The 21,486-nt window shown below is 41.1% G+C and overlaps 3 protein-coding genes and 2 long non-coding RNA genes across 6 annotated transcripts in view; 3 read left to right on the forward strand and 2 right to left on the reverse strand.

Annotated features, from left to right (window-relative positions):
• dagla (diacylglycerol lipase, alpha) overlaps positions 1–13,918 on the reverse strand; it is a 48,538-nt gene extending 34,620 nt beyond the window's left edge. Inside the window, exon 1 of one of the 2 annotated variants that reach the window (XM_079663218.1) lies at positions 13,269–13,918. The gene's annotated coding sequence lies outside the window, so the exon portion shown is untranslated. The remainder of the gene's footprint in view (positions 1–13,268) is intronic. The other variant, XM_079663219.1, reaches the window with a different exon arrangement.
• On the reverse strand, positions 417–2,761 carry LOC307028515 (general transcription factor II-I repeat domain-containing protein 2A-like). The gene is made up of 2 exons (XM_079663610.1): positions 907–2,761; positions 417–737 (listed from the first exon to the last, which is right to left on the reverse strand). Exon 1 carries the CDS (start codon positions 2,749–2,751, stop codon positions 913–915), a length of 1,839 nt encoding a protein of 612 aa, XP_079519736.1. The 5' UTR covers positions 2,752–2,761; the 3' UTR covers positions 417–737; positions 907–912.
• LOC307028516 lies at positions 2,385–3,695 on the forward strand. Its single transcript, XR_013805005.1, has 2 exons — positions 2,385–2,513; positions 2,658–3,695. It is a non-coding gene; the product is annotated as an uncharacterized lncRNA (long non-coding RNA).
• A 247-nt stretch (positions 13,919–14,165) lies between the features above and the next one.
• LOC307028300 lies at positions 14,166–19,052 on the forward strand. Its single transcript, XR_013804926.1, has 2 exons — positions 14,166–16,247; positions 16,950–19,052. It is a non-coding gene; the product is annotated as an uncharacterized lncRNA (long non-coding RNA).
• A 780-nt stretch (positions 19,053–19,832) lies between these two features.
• Positions 19,833–21,201, forward strand: polr2l (RNA polymerase II, I and III subunit L). Its single transcript, XM_079660581.1, has 3 exons — positions 19,833–19,962; positions 20,453–20,557; positions 20,913–21,201. The coding sequence occupies exons 2-3, from the start codon at positions 20,463–20,465 to the stop codon at positions 21,019–21,021; spliced, it is 204 nt and encodes a 67-aa protein (XP_079516707.1). The 5' UTR covers positions 19,833–19,962; positions 20,453–20,462; the 3' UTR covers positions 21,022–21,201.
• The last annotated feature ends 285 nt before the right edge of the window (positions 21,202–21,486 follow it).

A 21,486-nucleotide genomic window follows, 5' to 3' on the forward strand; every position in this document is an offset into this window, starting at 1 on the left:
ATGTAACAACAATGACAGGGCTCCCCGGCCGACGGCCATCATTATCGCTTTGTCTTTGACATGGGCATAAAACAAACAGGCACAGGCACAGCATCACAAATGTTTGACTGAGAATGATTGATGTTGAAAGTGTCTGTCGCATCTCCTGCACACTCTGTAGCCAAGTCAAATTCACAATAATCATATTTATTATTTTGCTAAGCTTTGCTTTGAATACTACAGAGGATAAAAAAGCAATGTAGCTGTTCTGTAATGTCTTCATTCTGTTGCTACACAAACATATCCACCTCCTAATGAAAGGAAAACACCTGGTTTCACTGTTTAAAGCAGGGGTTCTCAAAGTTTTGATGAGTGAGGGCCAATTTAGGTACCCAATATTGGATTGAGGGCCGCCCAAGAAAAAACGGAACACAAAATTCCAAAACAAATCTTTTCTTTATTGCACACACACACACACACACACACACACACACACACACACACACACACACACACACACACACACACACACACACACACACACACACACACACACACACACACACACACACACACACACACACACACACACACACACACACACACACACACACACACACACACACACACACACACACACACATACACACACAGAGAGTATTGCGCTGGAGTTAGTGATATGCTGTGGATTTCCTGTCTTATCAGCAGGGCCCTGTTTCAGAACCAATTCCAGCTACTCAAGCACCACAGGATAGTCTCTGCAAGACAAATACAGAGAGACAGAGAGGGGGGAGGGAGAGAAAGAGACTTTTAAAATAGAAGCTTACCAAAGACCACAATAACACAGTATTCATCATCATCATTGTTATTATTATTGTTGTTGTATTTGTAACACAAATCGGCTATTATTGCCTGTCATCAACATACCTTTTCCTACTTTGAATGGGATTTATGGTGCTGTCGTCTGTTGGCTACTATTCCTTTGATGTCCGGTTCCATCTCCGTTGTTGCTATACGAAGGACAGCATGTAGATGGGCATCCGTCAGCCTGGATCTCAGCTGGGATTTGTTGATGGCCATGGTGGAGAAGGTTTTCTCACAAATGTATGTGCTTCCGAACAGAGAGGCCATTCTGATGGCATGTTGGCGAAGTGCAGGGTACGTAGATGGGGAAAGTCCTTTGTAGAACTCGATGAGATTCTTGTCTCGATATGCTGCTCTGGCCTCAGAGCTCTCCTGCAGGTCGATGAGCTCGAACTGCATTTCTGCAGGCTCTTCTTCGGGTGCACATGTGAAGGGATCTTGGAATAGGTTGAATGACTTCTCGTGGTCACTGAAGTCCGAGAAGCGGTGGTGGAATTCCTCTTGGAGTTTTTCCATGAGGTTGTGGTTCTTGTCTGAACACAGGTGATGTAAAACGTCACATTCACCTGCGAGCACCTTGCAGGCGGGGAAATGGGTTAGATCCCCCTCTCTGAGCTGTCCCTGCACTAGTTGAAGTTTTCGCTGGAAAGCTTTGACGCTTTCAAACAATGTGGAAATGAGCTTCCCATGGCCCTGCAGCTTCACATTGAGATCGCTGAGAAAGGTGTTCAGGTCAACAAGGAACGCTAGGTCACAAAGCCATTCAGTGTCACTTAACTGTGGCAGATCTTGTCCTTTTGATTGCATGAACTCAGCGATTTCTTTCCTCAAATTAAAAAAACGCTTCAGTGTGGCACCTCTGCTCAGCCACCTGACAGCAGTGAAGTATATGACGTCACCAAATTCAGCCTCTGATTGCACCAAAAAAGTTTTGAATTGACGGTGATTCAGACCTCTGGACTTTATGAAATTCACTGTCTTGGCAACAATGTCCATGACATGTTTCATTTCAAGCGTATGAGCAGCAAGGGCTTCTTGGTGAATTATGCAGTGATATTTGATTAGGTTCTCACCTCCGTTATTGGCCACTTTGTCGCTGAGCAAAGAGACAGCGCCCGCCTTTCTCCCGACCATGGCTGGCGCTCCATCTGTTGTGACACCGACCATGGATGTCAGCTCCACATTGTATGCATCGAGACTACGACACACAGCATCACAAATGTCGATTCCCCTTGTTCTGTCTTTGATACTCTCCATGCTTAGCAGTTCCTCGCCTATTTCAAAGTCCTCCGTGACCGTTCGAATGAAAATCAGCAGTTGTGCAGTATCAGAAATGTCTGTACTCTCATCCAGTGCTATAGAAAAGGACCCCTTGCCTAGGCCTTCCACACGTAGTCCCAATTGCTCTTTGAGATCATTGGCCAGATCTTCGATTCGTCGTGTCACTGTGTCATTCGATAAACTTATGTCACGGAACTTTGACTTTTGTTCAGGGCATACAATGTCAGCCACTTTCAAAATGCAGTCTCGCACGAATTCTCCATCACTGAACGGCTTGCTCCGCCTGGCAATTTCGTGAGCTACCACATAGCTAGCCTGTGTTACAGCTTCACCGGATTTTGCAAGATTTGTGAAAACTGACTGCTGGGCAGTTAAACCTCTTTGAAGTTGTTCAAGTTTAGTTCTGCGCTCCTTGCCCATGAACTTGTCATACATTTTATGATTGGTATCATAATGGCGTTTTATGTTATACTCCTTGAGCATTGCATTCACCTGCTTGCAGATGAGGCATATCACTTTATCCGACCCCTGAGGTAAAACGAAGTAAGCGTTGCTCCATTTCTCCTGGAACTTCCTTTTCTCCTCACTGACAAAACGTTTTTTACGCGACGGCCCTGGCTCCTCCATCTCGCTTACACAACGAAAACTTCCAACAAATTTTGTTTCCGCTGTTCACGTGAACACTTTGCCGCCTTTGGGACGTGCATCCAATCAGGGAGTGAGTTTGGGGATGCTCGCGCTGGGGGTATTCAGTGGAAATAACAGTGTGCCTGAGTGTGGACGTTGGGAGAGACAGCTTGTTGTTTTATTATTGTATAACCGGACTTTTGTGTGCGTTCATATACTTAACCACACACGCAAACACACACACTCTTTCTCTGCCGTTACATAGCAGACACTACTTTATCTGTCAAGTTGTCTCCGATGCCACCACAACTTCCTGTCAAACACGTTATCTCGCCTTCAAAATAAAAGCATGCAAACGGAACTGGAAGTTAACCTAAATTAAATCCAAAATACACATAAAACTACAACGAAGGCAACAAAAACAATGCAACATCTCCTTCAGTCTCAGAGGACACAAAGTTGGGTTATCTACAGACAGTGACTAGCTAAAATCGCTAGCTAACTCCCGTTTCTGATAACTTACAACAGATTTTCCGCTTAACTGCAACTCGCGAGATTTGCGAGATTTGCGAGATTCAGGTTACCAAATAAGGAGTGAGAGTGACGCGTAGAGGAACCGGAAGCTGCGCTAGCCTCCGGTGGCTACCATAATGCTATCATTTAGTTTCTCCGATTTTTGCACAAAAATGGATTGATGGACCATCAATAAATAAGCCATGCCTGCTTCATGTATGGAAGAGGACCAGCGCCTCAAGAAAGCAATCATATCATCAGGTGTGGTCTCTAACATTTATAAATTATTATCTAGGGCTGCCCCGAATACCTATTCTCCTGTCCAACTGTCCTGGGAGCATACCTTGAATATCTCTCTGTCTGCTTTGCAATGGAACTCCATTTGGCAGTCAGCTATGTTCTCTTCTAAATGTGTAAGATTCAGGATCATACAGTTCAAAATTCTCAATAGAGCTTACATCACCCCTGTTACAAAATCCAAGATGGACAATAAACACAGAGATTTATGCTGGCATGAATGTGGCAAGCGAGGTACATTGTTGCACCTACTCTGGGAATGCCCAGCGGTAAAAAAACTTTGGTCAGAAGTAATATCCTTATTGTCTGAATCTTTAAAAGTTAATTTCCCTACATGTCCCATTGCATGTCTACTGGGTCTCAAGCCAGATGGCAATCCTGCAAGGACTACCGATCGGCTCTGGACATTGGCCTGTTTAGCCACACAAAGACTCATCCTATTAAACTGGAAGGAACGCAAACCAGCCTGCTTTACTAGGGACTCATGGCTGAGGGAGTATCTGGACCTACTGAACATGGAGCGTGCAGCTTCTCTGCTGGGGGATTTTGAGGGGAGACAGGAGGATTGCGGTTCACTGTCCGCAGCTCTCCTATCTAACCCTGTCAATATGGCATCTCCTGTGTAATGTATAATGTATTGTGTATGTAATGTCCTGTGTATGTCACAATCAGCTGTCTTAGGAAGTCATCCTTGCATCCACCCCCCCCCCCCCCCCCCTCCCCCGTTACGTTTTGTTTAGTTGTTTGTTGTTACATGTTTTGATGTACGGTTTGTTATCTGGAGCAATGTCTGTTAAAAAAAAATAAAAAAAAAATAAAAAAAAAAATATTTTTTTTTTTACTGTACTTGGGGTTTAACAGGTTAACTATCGCGGGCCGCCAGAAACATTTCCGAGGGCCGCCATTGGCCCGCGGGCCGCACTTTGAGAACCCCTGGTTTAAAGGATAGCATCATGTCCATATATTAATACATCATTGCAAAGGTAGATACAAATACTGGACAAGAAAATAAAATATGTGCAAACTGAAAACTCAAGTCCCCTACGCATAACATTAGTTGTATATGAAGTGTTTAACAGACAGCAGGTGGATCTGGTATGACTAGCAGCAGGTGTTTTAATATCTTACTCTTCTGCCTCACTCACAAGCTGTGGCACCCAGCCTGCTGGTTACAGACTGAGTATTGTTCTGAGAGACCGGCACTACATCACCAACATAACCAAGTTTAAAGGGAACATTTACTTGTGTCTGTCAAATATTTCCACACACACAGCCAGCCACAAAAACCCACATGCACAGACACAGATAGCAGTTATAACAAACTGGTTTGAAAACAAACATGTGATAAATTATAATCAAATATCACAACACAAATACAAGTCCCCTGTCTTACGGGTGTTTAATGCCGCTGCAGTGCAAACATCATCATTTAAACATAAACCTATCCCTTAGTACCTTTCAGAGTGATGGAACAATAATCTGCAGTATATTTGGAGTGTCAAACACCCCCCCGCTGTGGGCTTAGGCTAAGGTCAAAGTGTGTCGTTTGTTCATAGTCAACCTGACTGCTGTTATAATAGATTTAGAAACTGTCCAGTTTTTCATATTGGAAGTAAGTCAACATCAATTGTGCAAATAAAGCTATCAAAACCATCCAAGACACAATTTCTCCAAAAACTACCCCATAAAGCTCTGAAGTTGCAATCAATTCAACCATAATAATACACAGGGGTGCACATAACTTTCTCAGTGAGGTACTCAGATGAGTACCTGGAGTCAGTGTTTGGTACTCCAACTTCTGGCTCCACTCAAAGTTAGTTGATGAAGCCCTCTGTATCGCGAACGTCAACGGGGGGTGGGGGGAGTTGGGGGGGGGGGTCTGTACAATTCCATTGTACAGACCGACGTTAACAGCAGCCCTGTCTGTGCACACGGAGACCGACTCTGTCGTCCGGTCCGGTCCGGTCCCAAGTACGTCGGTATGCAAATACAGAAACTGTAAAAACTAAGGTGTGTCCAAGCAGACTGGGTGCTATACATAATGTGTCCCCTAACTTTCCATACTCGTGTGTCTTCTTCGAGGAGAAGCTGCTAATTGAGAAAAATGTAGTTCCATACCGTCGATCTTAAGCAACGGTAGGTATTTATGACATGCTGCACAGCTGTGTGACATATGTGGATCTACAGCATTTACTCGTTGCGACACATCATAAGAGACTTCCTAGTAAGACACTGAACTCCTACGTTTATTTGCTCTTAGCTCCACAAGTATCCTCCTCTCTCCTTATATTGTTTATGTGCATTAAAGGAGAGGAGAAAGGACATAATGAAGCATAAGTGAGTGGAATGGAAATCAGTCCAACAGACTCCAGCTCTCACTTCAGCATCTGATACATCCTGGATGTATCTATTATTTATGGCAGTGCATTTAATTTCTGAAGTTGGTATTATTAGCATGTCTACTATGAGATGTAAAGTTTGTAAACCCTCACTTATTTTGGTAAAAGAAAAAGGTATAGATTTGAAAACAGCTTGGAGTATATACAATATGTGTCTAAACTAGCATTCATCCTGTCTGCACTCCCTGCATGTAAGGCTTCTGAAAAGTTGACAAGGTCATGTAGGTCTGTGTGTTTTTAGACCGGATGAATTGATATCAACATCACGTGATATTGCGTGTGGTATGTGTTGAAAGGGTTACACAGCTACTGCAAAGTGGACTTATTATTAAAGAGGAGCTGTGTAAGCAGACACTCCCCTGTTGTTAAGCTGTCAGAATCGATAGAAATCAACAAGAAAGGAACGATATTTGCTTGGGGAGGAGTCCAGGAAAGACAGCTACTGAGAACGTCTACAGAAATGCTGTGGTTATGCCCGGTTGGCATGATGGCATGACTGGGGCACAGTCCCAAATCTGTGTGTCTCCTCTGCTCTCTGTCATACATCCATCTGCTCCAGCCTCTCTCTCTCTTTTTCTCTCTGCTCGGGTCAGTGTTACGCTCTGCTCTGATCCAGATTCTCTCCAGCACTCGTCACATCCACATGCTCTGCTCCTGCTGTCTCTAATGATCATGTATCTTCCTAGTATTTCACACTACAGCACTATTCAGTCCATCCTGAAGAATCTAACCAGTCTCCATCTCACCCTCTGTCTTTCTCATCTTCTGCCCATGCTCTCTCCTTCTTCTCCTCCTTCCCACACACTCATTCAGTATTCATATTGTAGAGGACATTTATGAGCATGAAAATGAGCGTGAGGATCTGCACCATTTTCGGTGCAGAGGAAACCTACATGTTCTCCTCCAGCCTTCCCATGTCCCCCTCCTCTTCCTTATCTAGCTAATCCAGATTCTGGTTTTGTGCTGCTCATCTTTTTTTAGACTGAAAGCCATGTGCCACTCACTCCTACTCTCCCTCTGCCTCTTTCTCCATCTTTTTCTCCCACTGCCACCCACCCAATCCCTTTCACCTCTTCCCACTCCATTTTCTCTTCTTTCAGTTGATGTGATAGTATGTGCTCTGCCGATTGCATGTGTGTGTTTGTGTGTACATAGATGTTGTTTCTTTGTGTTGGGGTGGCAACATATGTGATCTGCCAACCTGTCTGTGGACTGCTGCCAAAATCCATGTAAAGATACGCGTGTCATTGTATCTGTTCAGATACTGAAAATAACTACCATAGTTTTGTCCGTGCAACACAGTACTGCAGCTTTACACTTTCAGCAATGAGCTGGACGTATTGTTGGGATTTTAATTGGCGTTTTTCACACATTTGTATTTTACAAACAACTGTCTATTAATGGCTTTTCTGCAGAATCACATGATTTCTGTTCCTCGTCTTGTAGATGTTGTGATTAATGCAAGTGTGTCCTAAAGAGGGCACAAATAAACACACATACACCTCCAAAGTACCTAACCGATCAACAATACTGAGAGTGATGGCCTTTTAGATATGGCTTATTTGGATAATATGTCCCATGATGCACTTGAAAATGCTAACTGCCTTGTTGTCACTAATGCACAAAATTCATGTCTGATAAATAAAAATTCATGTCTGACAAATAAAAACACAGAGGTCACTGACACTATTATCTCCCATTTTTCCAAATATTCAGAATAAATACTGAAGTAGACTTCAAATAAAAACACAAGATTAACTTAATTTTGTCTGGTTGAATTATCTCAGAAAAAATAATTAGAGTTACACCCAAAGTTAATATATGCAGTTTAACTTAAAAGGTCACCTATCATGCTATTTTTAGGCAGTAGCATAGGTCTCAGATATATACAAATATATAAAAAACATGTCTATGAAGTGTTTTGCTCAAAATACCAAACAGATCACCCATTCTAGCCATGCCTCATATCCCTCCATTTCATTTCCTGTTTCAAAAGTGCTTATTTTATGTATAAAGCTTTTTTTTTAAAGAGGGGCGGGGCTTATGCCTGCTCATGCGGGAGATTCTACCGCCAGATACTGAAGTGATGAAACGCCATATCATGGATTATCAAGGATTCTTTCTGAAACAGTATGGAGCTCAAAGGCTTTCTCTCATGCCGGTTATACCACAAGGTGAGTTCTTTTTTACTTCCAGCTTCTTCACACACATGCTCTGTGCAGTACAGGTTAGCTCTGAGTGTTAGCGATGCTAATGTAAACACCGACCATATTACTTTCCAAAACGTTGTGCATTGTTTCTGAAAACAACTTTCTGATAGTGCCGTGGGTCCACATTTCCGATATTACGTCATATCGGACGCAAATCTGGATCAGCTCCGTTGTACCCCCGTTTTTAGAGATTTGGGTACAGAGGAAAAGAGAGAGGGTTTTATTTTCTGACGCTGCTTGAGTTCCCTGACACACCGGGGAAACATATTTATTAGGGGTGTAACGGTATACGTATTCGTACTGAAAATATTCGGTATGGGCCCTTCGGTTTGGTACACGTGTGTACCGAACGAATATAACGTTAAACGTAAAGAATTGAGAACGGGAACAACTTTTTGGAAGTAATCTCAGGTGCTGCGTCGCAGCGTTCAGTGTAATTTGCTCACATCGGGTTCAACGCGTCATAGAGTGACCAAGTCATTTCATTGGACTAGAGGCATACTATGACAGTTGGTCACAGGGATGCGTTCAAATTTAGTCAGTAATTTGAGGAACTGGCGAACGCAGATAAAGCTGAGCTCGAAAATCCTCCAGCATCATTGAAGAGGCCTCACCCGAACATCTCCGGTATCAAAAGAAAAATGACTGAAGTGCAAACCCAACTCCCACTAGCATTTAAGCCTCCACCACTCGCAAAAAGTTCAGACCGAGCCAAAGCTATTTAGACCCTCCAGAAAAACGCGATCGCAGAATTTACCACATAATCAGCAAAATGGCACAGATTTTTTAAAAGGCCGCATATTTATCAAAAGGTTGCATAATCCCCGCATTTTTCCACACAAAGTTGAGGAAAAAAATAAGTTAACTCGTGAAGTAGTGATGATGATGACGTGACGTCATCAGCTCGCGCATCACAGAAGGTAAACAACACCGTAGAGTGAACGTGTGGAACTCACACGAGAGAGAAAACACCAAGATGAAAAAATCTGATCCATCTCATTTACCGACGAACATTTCTGCTAAAGACCGGGCAAAGCAGTACCCCGATGTCTTTCACAAAAGTGGGGGGAAACTATTCTGCACCCCGTGCAACTGTGTGTTGGAGCAAAAGTCTTAGAGAAAATCCACGGTGACGACCCACTTTGATTCATTCAAACATTCGAAAATGCTTTCTGCTGCTGCGGACGAGGAAGCCAAACAACTCACGTTCACCGAGGAATCAACCTCCAAAACCCTTTCGAGGGCTACAAGAAACGAAGTGAGTAGCCTACAAGTGTGTGTGTGTGTGTGTGTGTGTGTGTGTGTGTGTGTGTGTGTGTGTGTGTGTGTGTGTGTGTGTGTGTGTGTGTGAGAAAGAGTGATTAAAATAGCCCAATTGCTTTTACAATAAATAAACATTGAATGTGTTTAATTGAATAGGAAAGGGGTTTAACGTTAGTGGCAGGTTTTGTGTGAGAGAGAATAAATAAGACAGCCCAATATTTAAAAAAAATCTATTCTTTTTCGCAACTTTCCGCATATTTCACCGCATAAAATCACATAAAAACCACGCATGTTTAATCGCATAATCAAGGATTTTAGCCCACATAATCAAGGATTTTAGCCCGCGATTTTCTGGAGGGTCTAGCTATTACAAACGCCAAATATCCTTATGTTGCCATGCTAGCAAAGCGCTACCTGGCTGTATCTGCTACCTCTGTACCTAGCGAGAGGGTGTTCTCCACAGCAGGAGACATTGTTCGTGCCAGCAGATCTGCCCTTTCGGTAAGCAATGTGGACAAGTTAATTTTTCTTTAAAAAAAACATGAAAATACAATGACAAGCAAGCAAGTCCTAATGTCAAGCTCGCTGCTTAGGTGAGTATTAGTACAGTACAGTTCAAGTACAGTTCAAGTACAGATTATTTCAGTTCATCAAAATGCTGCACCTTAATGTTTATTTTATTATATTTTGTATTTGAGTGAATATTCACAGTTTAATAATAATTAAAAACCCAAAATTAATAGTTTATGTTTTGTGAGTACTAGTACAGTAAAGTTCAAATACAGACTATTTCAGTTCATCGAAATGCTGCACCTTAAAGGTGGGGTAGGTAATTTTGGAGAAACCGGCTCGAGTGCGCTAGAATTTGAAAATACACACCCGGAAATAATCTGCTACTTCCTTACAGAGCCTCTCCTCCAACACACACGAACGCGCACATGACCAATGAGGGCACGAGATAAGTTTGTGCACAGATGGAAGGCTGACAGGCAGGTAGGCCATCCAGTTATTTTAGCATGGCCGGCTCAGATGATTGGTCGTGCTTTTTACAGTACTACGGCTTCCACAGATGGCGTTTTTTTATGGATTTTTTTTCAAAGCACTTAAGATATTCATTGCTATCGGGATTTTAAGAGCATTCCATGGAATATAACAAAAAGTGTATCTCGAGTCGGTTTCTCAAACTGAACTACCCCACCTTTAATGTTTATTATATTATTTGTTGTATTTATTTTAGTGAATACATTATTCACAGTTTAATAATAATTAAAACCCCCCAACAAATATTTTATGTTTTGTGATCATTTTTTCTGCTTACCGAAAACGTACCGAACCGTGAGCTAAAAACCGAGGTACGTACCAAACCGAAATGTTTGTGAACTGTTACACTCCTAATATTTATGTATAAAAGACATCACAAGTGCATTTTGCATGATATATCCCCTTTAAAGTTTTACTCCAAATACTGATCGATATAGCTGAAATTAATCACTCGTATATATAAATGGAAAAGAATTCCCTTTTAAAGGAGTACATGTGCCTTGGTGTATCTTCTGTTAAAAAATAAGAATTTCCTTGCTTCCACAAGCACTCACGTCATAAGCAGCAAACACGGCAGTAATGAGAGCTTTTGAGCTTGAAATAAAGGCCTACATCATTTGGTACACCACTTTACAAGACAAATGCTTATTGTTCCTTCAACATGGTGTTGGTCAGAGAATGGAAGAAAATAAAGTGTGTGTTAATATGAGTTTATGACATCTTTGGATTCATATAAATTAAAAACAACATATACATATCCGAGGGTGTGTGCTATTTCTATAGACTGCTCCATATAATCACACAGCTTTGGAATGTCATTTTTTTCTAAATAAATATGAAAAGGCCTTGAAAAAATGCACTAGTGTGGACATTCAAAAGGAGTCCATACAAATCCTAAAGCCTTATCATGTATTTTAACATAAAGCTTTTGAGAAAGCACAAACTTTATGAGGAAGGAGAAGCTGTGGAAAAAAGGATTAAGATTACATGTGAGCAGACTTAAAAAAGGCACCAAACTTTAAAAAAGGAACTGACAGAAAATATAAAAGAACCATAAAAAACACATCAAAACAACCACAAGGCAGTTATATCTAACAGGACTTCCTTCTGTTTAAAGAAGTGACTGAAGATAGGGTTGTAAGAGTACGAGTTATTATGGTACAATAACCATCTCAGAAATCATCAAGGTTTCCGGTCCAAATGGATTTCACTGTCATTATTTTATGTATAATTACTAATATATCAGTTACACTGACCCTTAAAGAACTGAAAACAGTATTAATAATATGATAAAACATTAGCATAAAACTATGACATGTTATATAATATTACTGTAACATGTTGGTTTACAAACAAGCATAACTATGGCATTTTAAATTTAAATTAAAATAACATCACCTGTACTCTTTCTGAGAGCGCCATACAGCACTTGTGCATAATATCCTTGATCAAAAACTCTAATATCTAGGACTACACTTTTTTTTAATTGTGTTGTCGGCATTTTAAAAAAGGCATAATGCTCTACTTCACTTCTTAACCATCCTAAAGCAGTGTGTCCTTCACCAGCTGGTATCATCAACACTTCCAAGCATTAGGACCTGTTCAATCAAACAATCTCAAATAATTAGTCAATATCAGGGCAGAGAAGTTTTCTGGCACAGATAGGGGTCACATATTGTGTGTGCTTTGGATAACAAAGAGACAATAGTGTATCTGCCAGGACTCCCTGAAGGGACTTGGTTTCCATTCGGGTGGAAGTCTATAGGGATGCCAAGGAACCAACAGTAAACACTGGTGTTGGTGCAGCCCTACATGGCAGGGATGTCATGTGGATTTTTCATTCAAATTCATTCAAATTTGATTGAGTATATTTTGTATAGGTTCATCTATACTTGATATGCTTGAGGCAAAAGGCAAGAAGCAGATCAGAAATCGGTATACAATAATAAAGATGTAAATAGTAAAAGCTGGGTGAAGTATTGGATGATTCCAGTACTCATCTTCGTGCCATAAACCTAGAGCTGTTTAGTATCATCATTGGGACATAAAGCCATTTGCCCTTGCATGGACACAATGGCAATAAAGAAAAACGATAACCTATCTTGAGCTTGTGAGAAAATGAGGGGTGAAATATTCTCAGTGAGTGACCAACAGGAGTGACATTCCCCTTACTGTCGTTGTTCCAGGTCGTTTTCTTAAAAAGGAAACACGTCATGTAGCCTACTGCTGCTCAACCAAAAAGCATAATCTTGGTCATGTATAGTTTAACTTCTGGTTAGTGAAGTCTTCTAGTCATGAAAATACCACTGCACTAACCATGGCTTCGAGATAAAACATATACATTTTACAAGGCCAATACTGGTAGTGGTAAAAGTGGCATTTTAACAACTGCAGTTTTAGACTAACTAGTCACCTACCGTTGGACTTTTGTAGTGATTGGTACAATATATAGTAATGTCACTGTACAATAAAGGACAAATACACACTGAATGACCCATGGCCCTAAGGTGAGCTGCAACCCTTGGTGTTAACATGTGCAACAGCATCTCACGGTGTCATCCCAACAAATCGATCAGCAGCCGGGGCGGCATAGTCTAATCTCATTTAATCCGGACAGCTGCTAAAAGTGGCATCCTGCGGGCCTAGCTAATGGAGACGTGGCCTGTGAATTGTGTCTCAAGAAAGCAGTAAACGTGGATTAAAAAGCCGGGTCACACTGTCAATTCGCGGTCGACAGGCTGCCCTGCATGTGCATATCACCAAAGGCAGTGTATCAGTCAGTCCTGCTGCTCACCTGTATTTTGACGAAGCCTTGCCAAGACCCGCTGTATCGGTTCCGCTCGCGCTCCCATATCCCTCCGACCGGCGACCCGCCTCAGCCTCGCTTTCCCCGACACCGGCTCAGGGCTGGGGGGGTGAATTCACAAATGTCTCCTCGTATATTTTTACAATAAACGTGTAGACGTCATTACAGCAGCAGGGTGAATGAATCCAAATACATCAAAGAGCTTTCCCTGTAATGTTCCCAGGAAAACCTGCTACAGTCCATTTAAAAAGAGCGTTATTAATCAAACGGTCGTTTTCAAACCGTTTCTCCGCTTTATTGCAACACGTCGTCGGTTGTGGCAGTTCACTGAGTGAGGGTCGTTGTTCATGTCCCTCCGTCGTTGGAGCTCGGCATGATGGTTTCTATCCACATAAGGTAAAAGTGCCTCGGGGTTTGACGAAAAAGGCGATCCTCACGTGTATTCAGCGGCTGGTGTGTGCAATCAGCCGGACAACTCCCGGACCCCGGAGCGGATAGCAGCTAAACGGAGGCAGCATTTCCACAGGATCTGGTCCATCCCCTTGGACATTTCTCCCACGAAAAAAAAAATACGTACAACTCGGCTATTCCCCTTCCGTGTTTGGCTGCGCAAATCCCGCACGGCAACGTTATGTTTACGCACACCTGACTCGTTTTTGTAAATGGCAGACCGCAGACACTTTGGAGATCCTGCGGAGAAAGGGCGCCACTGGTGGTTTCTGAATATTAAGGAATCTGCAGCTGAATCAAAGAGGGCAGTGTTTCAGAGAGGCTGCTGCCCTCCCTTTGCAGAGTCACACAGAAAAACCCTGGGGGACACTGTTTTGGTTAGTCAGTCGGTTGTTAATTTGAGGGTGCGGTCTGTTTTGAAGGGTAGTGGTTACAATTTAAAATCCGTAAACTACATTAAAGGAGAAAATGTCAAAATGCGTGTTTGAATAGGCCCAGTTTTGCCACAACGCATGCGTAATTTAGAATTGACCCAAATCAATATCCAAGGACCAAGGGACGAACAGGCAAAGCTTCACTTGTGCAGTAAATAAACGTGAATTATCAGCACCATTTTTGTCAATATTAACCTTAATTTAAAATGTAAAATGTCGTTCACTAATCTGGACTGTAGTCTATACGTGTAAAGACTACCCGAAGTAATAAGGTTATTTCACATTTTTAAGTTTTGTTTCTAATTATGTAATATATTAAACTTGATGTAAAATATTATTACCCGATTTAAAAATCACATCGTAATCATGTCATTACATAGGGGTATTTTGATTTGATTTTCGATTATATTATAAATAATTGATTGTCATAAAGGCGTTTGTTTGTATTTGTAGTTGAAACCAGTTTTAGATCACTAGTATGGGTCTATATTTGATTCGTTTTGACAATACAGTCTATGGTTTTGACAGTATCTTTCATATCAACCGGAAAACCAACGCATCAGACCAATAGCTCCGTACGTTACCGATTACTGTCTTGACCTATTCAAATATTTTCATGGAGCTACGTACACTGGGCGTGGATCAGCGTCACGTAATAAACTGGTGGTGTACCCACCCTACTGTCATCTGTCAGAAATGCAGGCGAACAAGCGAAAGCAATGCCAACAATGTTTTAAATAAGAGATCGAATGGATGAGAAAAGCCTCATTAACACCTTCTCTCTCCGTCTCTCTCACTTTCACACATAGCCTGCCTTCCTGCCCTACTGCTGACCTCAGGGCTCCAGGCCATGTGGCAGTGGATCTCCAGCCTGAAAATACAACCAAAGCTGTCATTGGTGTCTCATTTGAAACATCATTTACTCTGCATAGCTGTAATGCATGCCATTATAAACGTGTACAAACAGGGGCAAACGTGATGCAGGAAGGATTCCCCTGTTGAGAAGAAAACGTGACTCATAAAATACTGATAAGGTGTGGCCAATACTCTTATGGGGACAGACAGAGGAGGACTTCCAGTGGTGTCACTAGGGAATGTGCTAGTGGGGCAAAATGCAGAAATAGTGTCAGTAGACTAGACCAGTTTAATTCCGCCAAACAACGATCTGTTCTTGTAGCCTACAGCATTTGAGACCCCTATTATAAGCACTGTAAATGACCTCTGATCTGACAGTGGTAATTTCCCTGTTTGTTCTGTTAGATTTAAGCATGGTGGGTGGGGCCGAGCCAGGGTCTCAACTCTGCAGGAGGAGAAGCAGGTAAATAGATTTATTATATTCTACAGTCCATTTCCTTAATATTCATCTAACTCTATGATTTTTGGTTTGAAGAATGAATGCAGCCTTATCAGAAAATGTAGTTACAAAAGGTATTTGTGATTCATTTTAAAAAACCAGAACAAGTGGTTTTTGACAAGAAGGTTTTCACAGGAATTTGCTCTGGTATTTTGTTTCATGACGATCACAAAAAACATAGAGAATAGAGACAAGTAGCCTACTGCAAGGAAACAATCATAAAATATAAATAATAATACATAACAGAAATATGAAAAAAATCTTTATTCATTTTTTATAGAAAATAGTTGAACTAAGAAAGAGGATTAAGACACTGACCTCAATATTAGTTGAATTTGAAATTAAATTAGCTTGTGTAAGCAAAAACAATGTAACTGTAATTTTCCAAATACTTTCTCCCACTGCATTGTACCTCAAAAAATTCACAAAACTTGTATGGACGTTATTATTAGGCCTAAGTCTTTAATACTTAAGATTAAGAATATTCTTAAAAGGCTCCAAAACCCAGAATGGAGTCAAAGAAAATAGACTCCCCCTATTCTTGAGGACGAGATGGTACATCCCAGTCTCTCCTCCTCTCCCCCTCTTTCTCCTCCCTCCTGCTTACAGTGTCCTCCATCTCTCCGCTCTCTCTCATTTTCTTATATTAAGGACATTCTCACTTCCAGAGACTGCTGCAGTTCTTTCGTCATATGTTATTTTTTTAATCTCTAAAGAGCTCTTGGAGAGGTATGTATTGTCCATATTTCTTCTAATCAATGCATGATGTCATCGGAAGTTTATTTGTAAAGCCTATATTCTGTAATGTGCAAGCTGCTATGATGCGTTTATTCAATAACAGCATTTTTTTCACCTCCATTTCCCCCCCCCCCCTCATTTGTATTTCACTGATTTCCTCGCAGTGATGATGGTCCTTATTTCTTTCCTCCATCTTGCCCTCCATTTATAGCACACATGACTCATGCAGTTTAACAGAGTGAGAACAGAGTGTAAAACGGGGGATAAAATCTACATGTGTTTGTGTCTGGATTAGGCTCTTTCTCAGAGAAATATAGATTCAGTCCTTGACTCAGAATAAACTCAGCTGTTAAGAGTATACTTCCTCCATTACAAAACTGATCCCACTTTCCCATGAGAAAGCTATACACAGGAAGCTGCCATAAAAAAAATGTCACTGTCATATTGTGTCACAGCTGCTGAGACCAAAATAAACTATTCCTTGTCCTCTGAGCATCAGCGTGTTCCTATCAATGTCATCTTTTTCCAAGGTCATTTTAAGGCCCACCACCACACCGCTGCTCAGCTGTACAGTGAACACATGGATTCAAAGGCTTTCATATTCCAGTGTCTCTACGCTCAGCAGAGCAGATAACGTGATGTGTGAGCCTAATTTAGAGGGATAATCTGTGTCTGTTTGCTGTGTTTGTTCAGTGAAGCAGCACAGAGCTGACCTTATAAAGAATCCTCCTGACCAGACCACACCTCTGTCCCTGAGTCCATGGAAGCCAAGGCCAAGTCCGGGGCTTCAGCACCCAAGGCGGCACCTAAAGTGGAGAAGAAGGAGCCAGCAGCCCCACGCAAGGCTGATCCTGCCCCTGCAGCCCCTGAAGTCCCTGCAGCCCCTGAGCCCGAGCTTCCTCCTGCCCAGGATGGGGCAGCAGAAGCAGAAGCAGAAGCAGAGGCGGCAGGGGACAAGGCTGCGGCCTCCGGCACAGACTCTCTGGAACACCTGAAACCTTTTCTCATTGGTGGAGCAGTTATTGCTGCAGGAGCCATCTTGCTGGGAGTGTTGCTACTGGCACGGAGAAATTAAACCAACTCATTATCTCAAATTAAAGTATGAATTGGATGATGAGTTAGAGCATTGTTGACTATTATGGTACAGATGGGGGAATGGGAGCCACTGTGCGTCTTATGTTTGTTTGTGTTTTGGCCTGCTTTCACTTATAGTGAATCAAACCATTCCATTTTTGACATGGAGCATAATTACACATAATATATGCATGATGTTGCTTCATTACTGCATCTGTACTGTAATCAATTCCTTTAAAAAAAAAAACACTGTAGTTCTGAGCTACAAAGCCTCAACTCTTTAAAAGTAGTTTATTCAACTGCTTTATCTTGTCTAATCCAGTTTACATATATATTGCATCCTAGCAAACACATCCTAGCAATATTTGTGAATTCTTACTCTGAAAATCTGCTGGTTCACTAAATAATAATGAAAAACTATCCACAATCTTGAAACATTACAATTGTAATACTGGCTATCAGAGTTGTTGTCGGTCTTATTTGACTTATTTTTTATTTTTAAACTATCTAAAGGGAAGACCTGAAATTAGTCGACACTATGCATTGTGATGTATTGCACTTATTTTGGCAAAGAAAATCCTAAATGATGGGACTCAGTTAAGAGACACTGCATATCCAAAACATGTCATAGGGTACAGTGCAATACAAAATAAAATATAAGCATGCAGTGGTTTAAGAAATGGGATGTAGAGGATTGTAAGAGATAAAACATGTACAGTATGTTTTAGACAATAATAGTGAAGTTACCTCTTGCTGTAGAATAAGAAAGAGTTATTTTTCTGTCAAATTATGTCACAAATCAATTAACCTCTCATGTCTCACACACCATCCACAGGGGTGTGGGTTCATTCTGTTTTACATCTTACAGTAGATACTTTGCTGTAACAGGGTGGACAGCCATCTTGCATTATCAGGTTCAAGGCCTGCTTCATTGTTTATGTCTTCATTGTGTTCCACTAATGTAGTTTTAGGAAAAAATCGATACTTAATTAATACGTGCAACTGTCATTTAATGAGAGCAGCGTATGTTTCTGTTACATTGAAAGTAGGGTGTAGTGCACTTTAGGGGAGGAAAAAAAGTGAAGCATTCACAATGATTGAGCAGCAACACTCACCTGTTCAGCTGCACACAATAGTGCCCACTTACATATACTGTCAAAGCCATAGGGAGGCCCTCTGCTCCATAAGTAGATAACAGAAAGACAGTTCTGATTCGAACCATTATTTTATACAAGTTGTAACAGTACTTGTGAATTTCACAACACATTACTGGCAAAAAATAGTATACAAACATACCTCAGTGAACACCAAAACACAACCAATAGATGGTAGGCCAACACCAAAACAAACTTCACCCGACATTGTACAATACAGTGTACTTAAAAAAAAAAATCCTATTTTCATTATTTCAACAGCGTATAAATGCAATAATTCAGATAGGACTCCTTATTTAGCACTTGTGCTGTAGCAAGTTAAACTACATAAATAATGATGTAATAATATTGTTGGTAGTGATTATGATGTATATTAAAGATGGCAACAATGGTGATATGCTGATAGCAATGATGGCGTCTTTCATGGTGACTAATGATAATGACAGTTATATCTTTTTTATATATTTCTAACATTTTTTCCTTATGCACACACCCTTCTGCCCTCAAACTTCTAAATGTGAAAAGGAAATAAACATAATACAACCTTTAATAAAGACAGTGAACCAGCCCAAGTGTGTATTTCAATTATTATATTATATATTGCAGCTCAATTAATTAATTAACAATTATTCATTTGAGTTGAAGATTCAACTTTATTGTCATTACATAGTACAGACTAGTAACAAAACGGTTTCTCTGCATTTGACCCATCCTAATGTTAGCAGTGGGCTGCCATTATGTACGGCACCCTGGGAGCAGTGTGTAGGAACAGTGCCTTTCTCAGGGACACCTTGGTAGCACTCGCCACATGTAGATGCAGATGTCCTATCAGCAGTCAGAACACACTTCTTTACCAATCTCTAGACTGGTTTACGAAATAAATAAAGATATACTTTGAAACGTGTAACAGGGGCAAGCTTATCAGAATAAAGTGAGGGAGATGTCAGCAAAGCATGTTCCTAGGTCTGCTCAGCCAAAATCTGTGAAAAAACACCACTGCACAAAATGGTAGAATGGTGGCGTTTTTAGGGGCACCTGCAGTTTGTCAGTATACACCATGGTATACACACATTACAGTGGCAGTCACAAATGTACATTCTTACTGGAGTCAAACTGAGTAAAACCCAATGCAGTGTGACCATAGAGTGTGACACAACAGCCCTGTAAGAGTTTTGTAGCTTCAAGGAGGTTGTTAATGTATTATCACTATCAGTTACTTTTATCAACTTTGTAATGCATTTAGTCAACGTCATGAGCCATTTTGGAAATCTAAGTTTGTAGCAGATAAAATAGTTTATGTTATACAGGCCATTCTTGTAATACCATTTTTATTGGTTTTATTTTGAAGGAAACGGGCAGGAAGTGTGCATCGAGAAAACGAGGGATTCTAAGCTACGCAGCTACCATCACTTTCTTGCTGCTCGTTTCTCTCATAATAACATACAATTCAACGTTTTTTGTAAACCATATTGCTTACGGTGAGTACACTCCAAGTTTTAAGACTTGGTTTTGACTGGTGGATGACTAAGGTTATGTAAACTCGTAGCAACGTGTTATTGGCGGCTAACGTAAGCTAACAGTGGACTGTTATGCTAAACGCGTGGCTCCCATTGGCTCACTTTTCGTTACACTCTTGACTTGGGAAGCTCCATTCGGCTTTACGCTTCTATATACAGTAGCCCATGAAGCTCAGAAGTACTTTCGCCTTAATGTTTTTAAACGAAAACCGGTTTAGTTAAGCGTTGTTGCTAGAATGTTAGCAAAACATTAGCTATCCGGTAACAGGTCGAGTTCCCAAGAAAAGCAATAACGTACAGACAATCTTAGCAAAACATGTCAACATCGTGCTTTTATCAAAATGTGCATGTAGTTTTACACACACATATGATAGGGCTTGTATGCTTTATTGCTATTGCATGTCCACCCACTCATGTAGCACAGTTACCAGATGTGTTTCCCTCTGCCCAGGTGTGCTACAATGATCATCCCTGTCCGGTGCTTTACGTGTGGGAAGATCGTGGGAAACAAATGGGAGGCATACCTTGGCCTACTTCAAGCCGAGTACACTGAGGGGTGAGATATTGCTTGTTTCTGTCATTGCACTATATCTCTACACATAGTGCCATTAGGAGCTCATAGGTACCCTTAAGTACCTTGCATTGGAGCATCTGCGCCAAAGTAATTTTCTAGAAGCAGTCTGGGAGTACAACACATCAGATTTTATCCTATTCATCTGCCACAAGGTATGGTCATGTACTCCTTGGTTTTAAGTAGTCCACATTTAGACTTGTGACGCAATGAATAATAGCCATTACCTGAGGCCATTTACGCTGTTACCCTGACTATTATCTGAACTAATGCTGTACTTATTCATTCAGCCTGTATGCCATGCATTAGGAATAACGTTGCTTTCTTCTTCCCTCTTAAGTGATGCTCTCGATGCCCTTGGCCTGAAGAGGTACTGTTGTCGGCGGATGCTCCTGTCTCATGTGGATCTTATTGAGAAGTTGTTGAATTATGCCCCTCTGGAGAAGTGATCATATCTGGCCACCTTCAAGAACAGCATGGACTTTGTAGGGTTGTTGCATGGATAGATTGAATGTCCATGCAACAGCTTTGTTAGTATATTGAAGTGACCACAGACTACAGTGAAGACTAATGGAACATTCTTTTTTTTGGTTTAATCGCATTTTTCTAAATAAAGCCTTTAAATGACACTGTTACCTGTATTACTGGTTCATGTAGTTACCGTACTCTTTTGACTGAGACTATAGAGGAAAGATGGTTTCTCACACTTCTTCTCATGTTTGTATCAGTGCACTATGCAACTATAAGCATAGTGTTATATTGTATAAAATGGCTGCTAGTAATTTTATTTTTGTATAAAATAGGCCTGATCAAGACTTCAGAAAGTTGGAAAGCAAAACTACTATGTTGAGGTAAAGATGACAATTTACAAGTTGCTTTGAATGAAGTGAAATCAACAATGGCAGAACAACCTT

This window comes from Notothenia rossii (genome assembly GCF_949606895.1).
Source record: "Notothenia rossii genome assembly, chromosome: 2".
In the NCBI taxonomy this organism is placed as follows: Eukaryota; Metazoa; Chordata; class Actinopteri; order Perciformes; family Nototheniidae; genus Notothenia; species Notothenia rossii.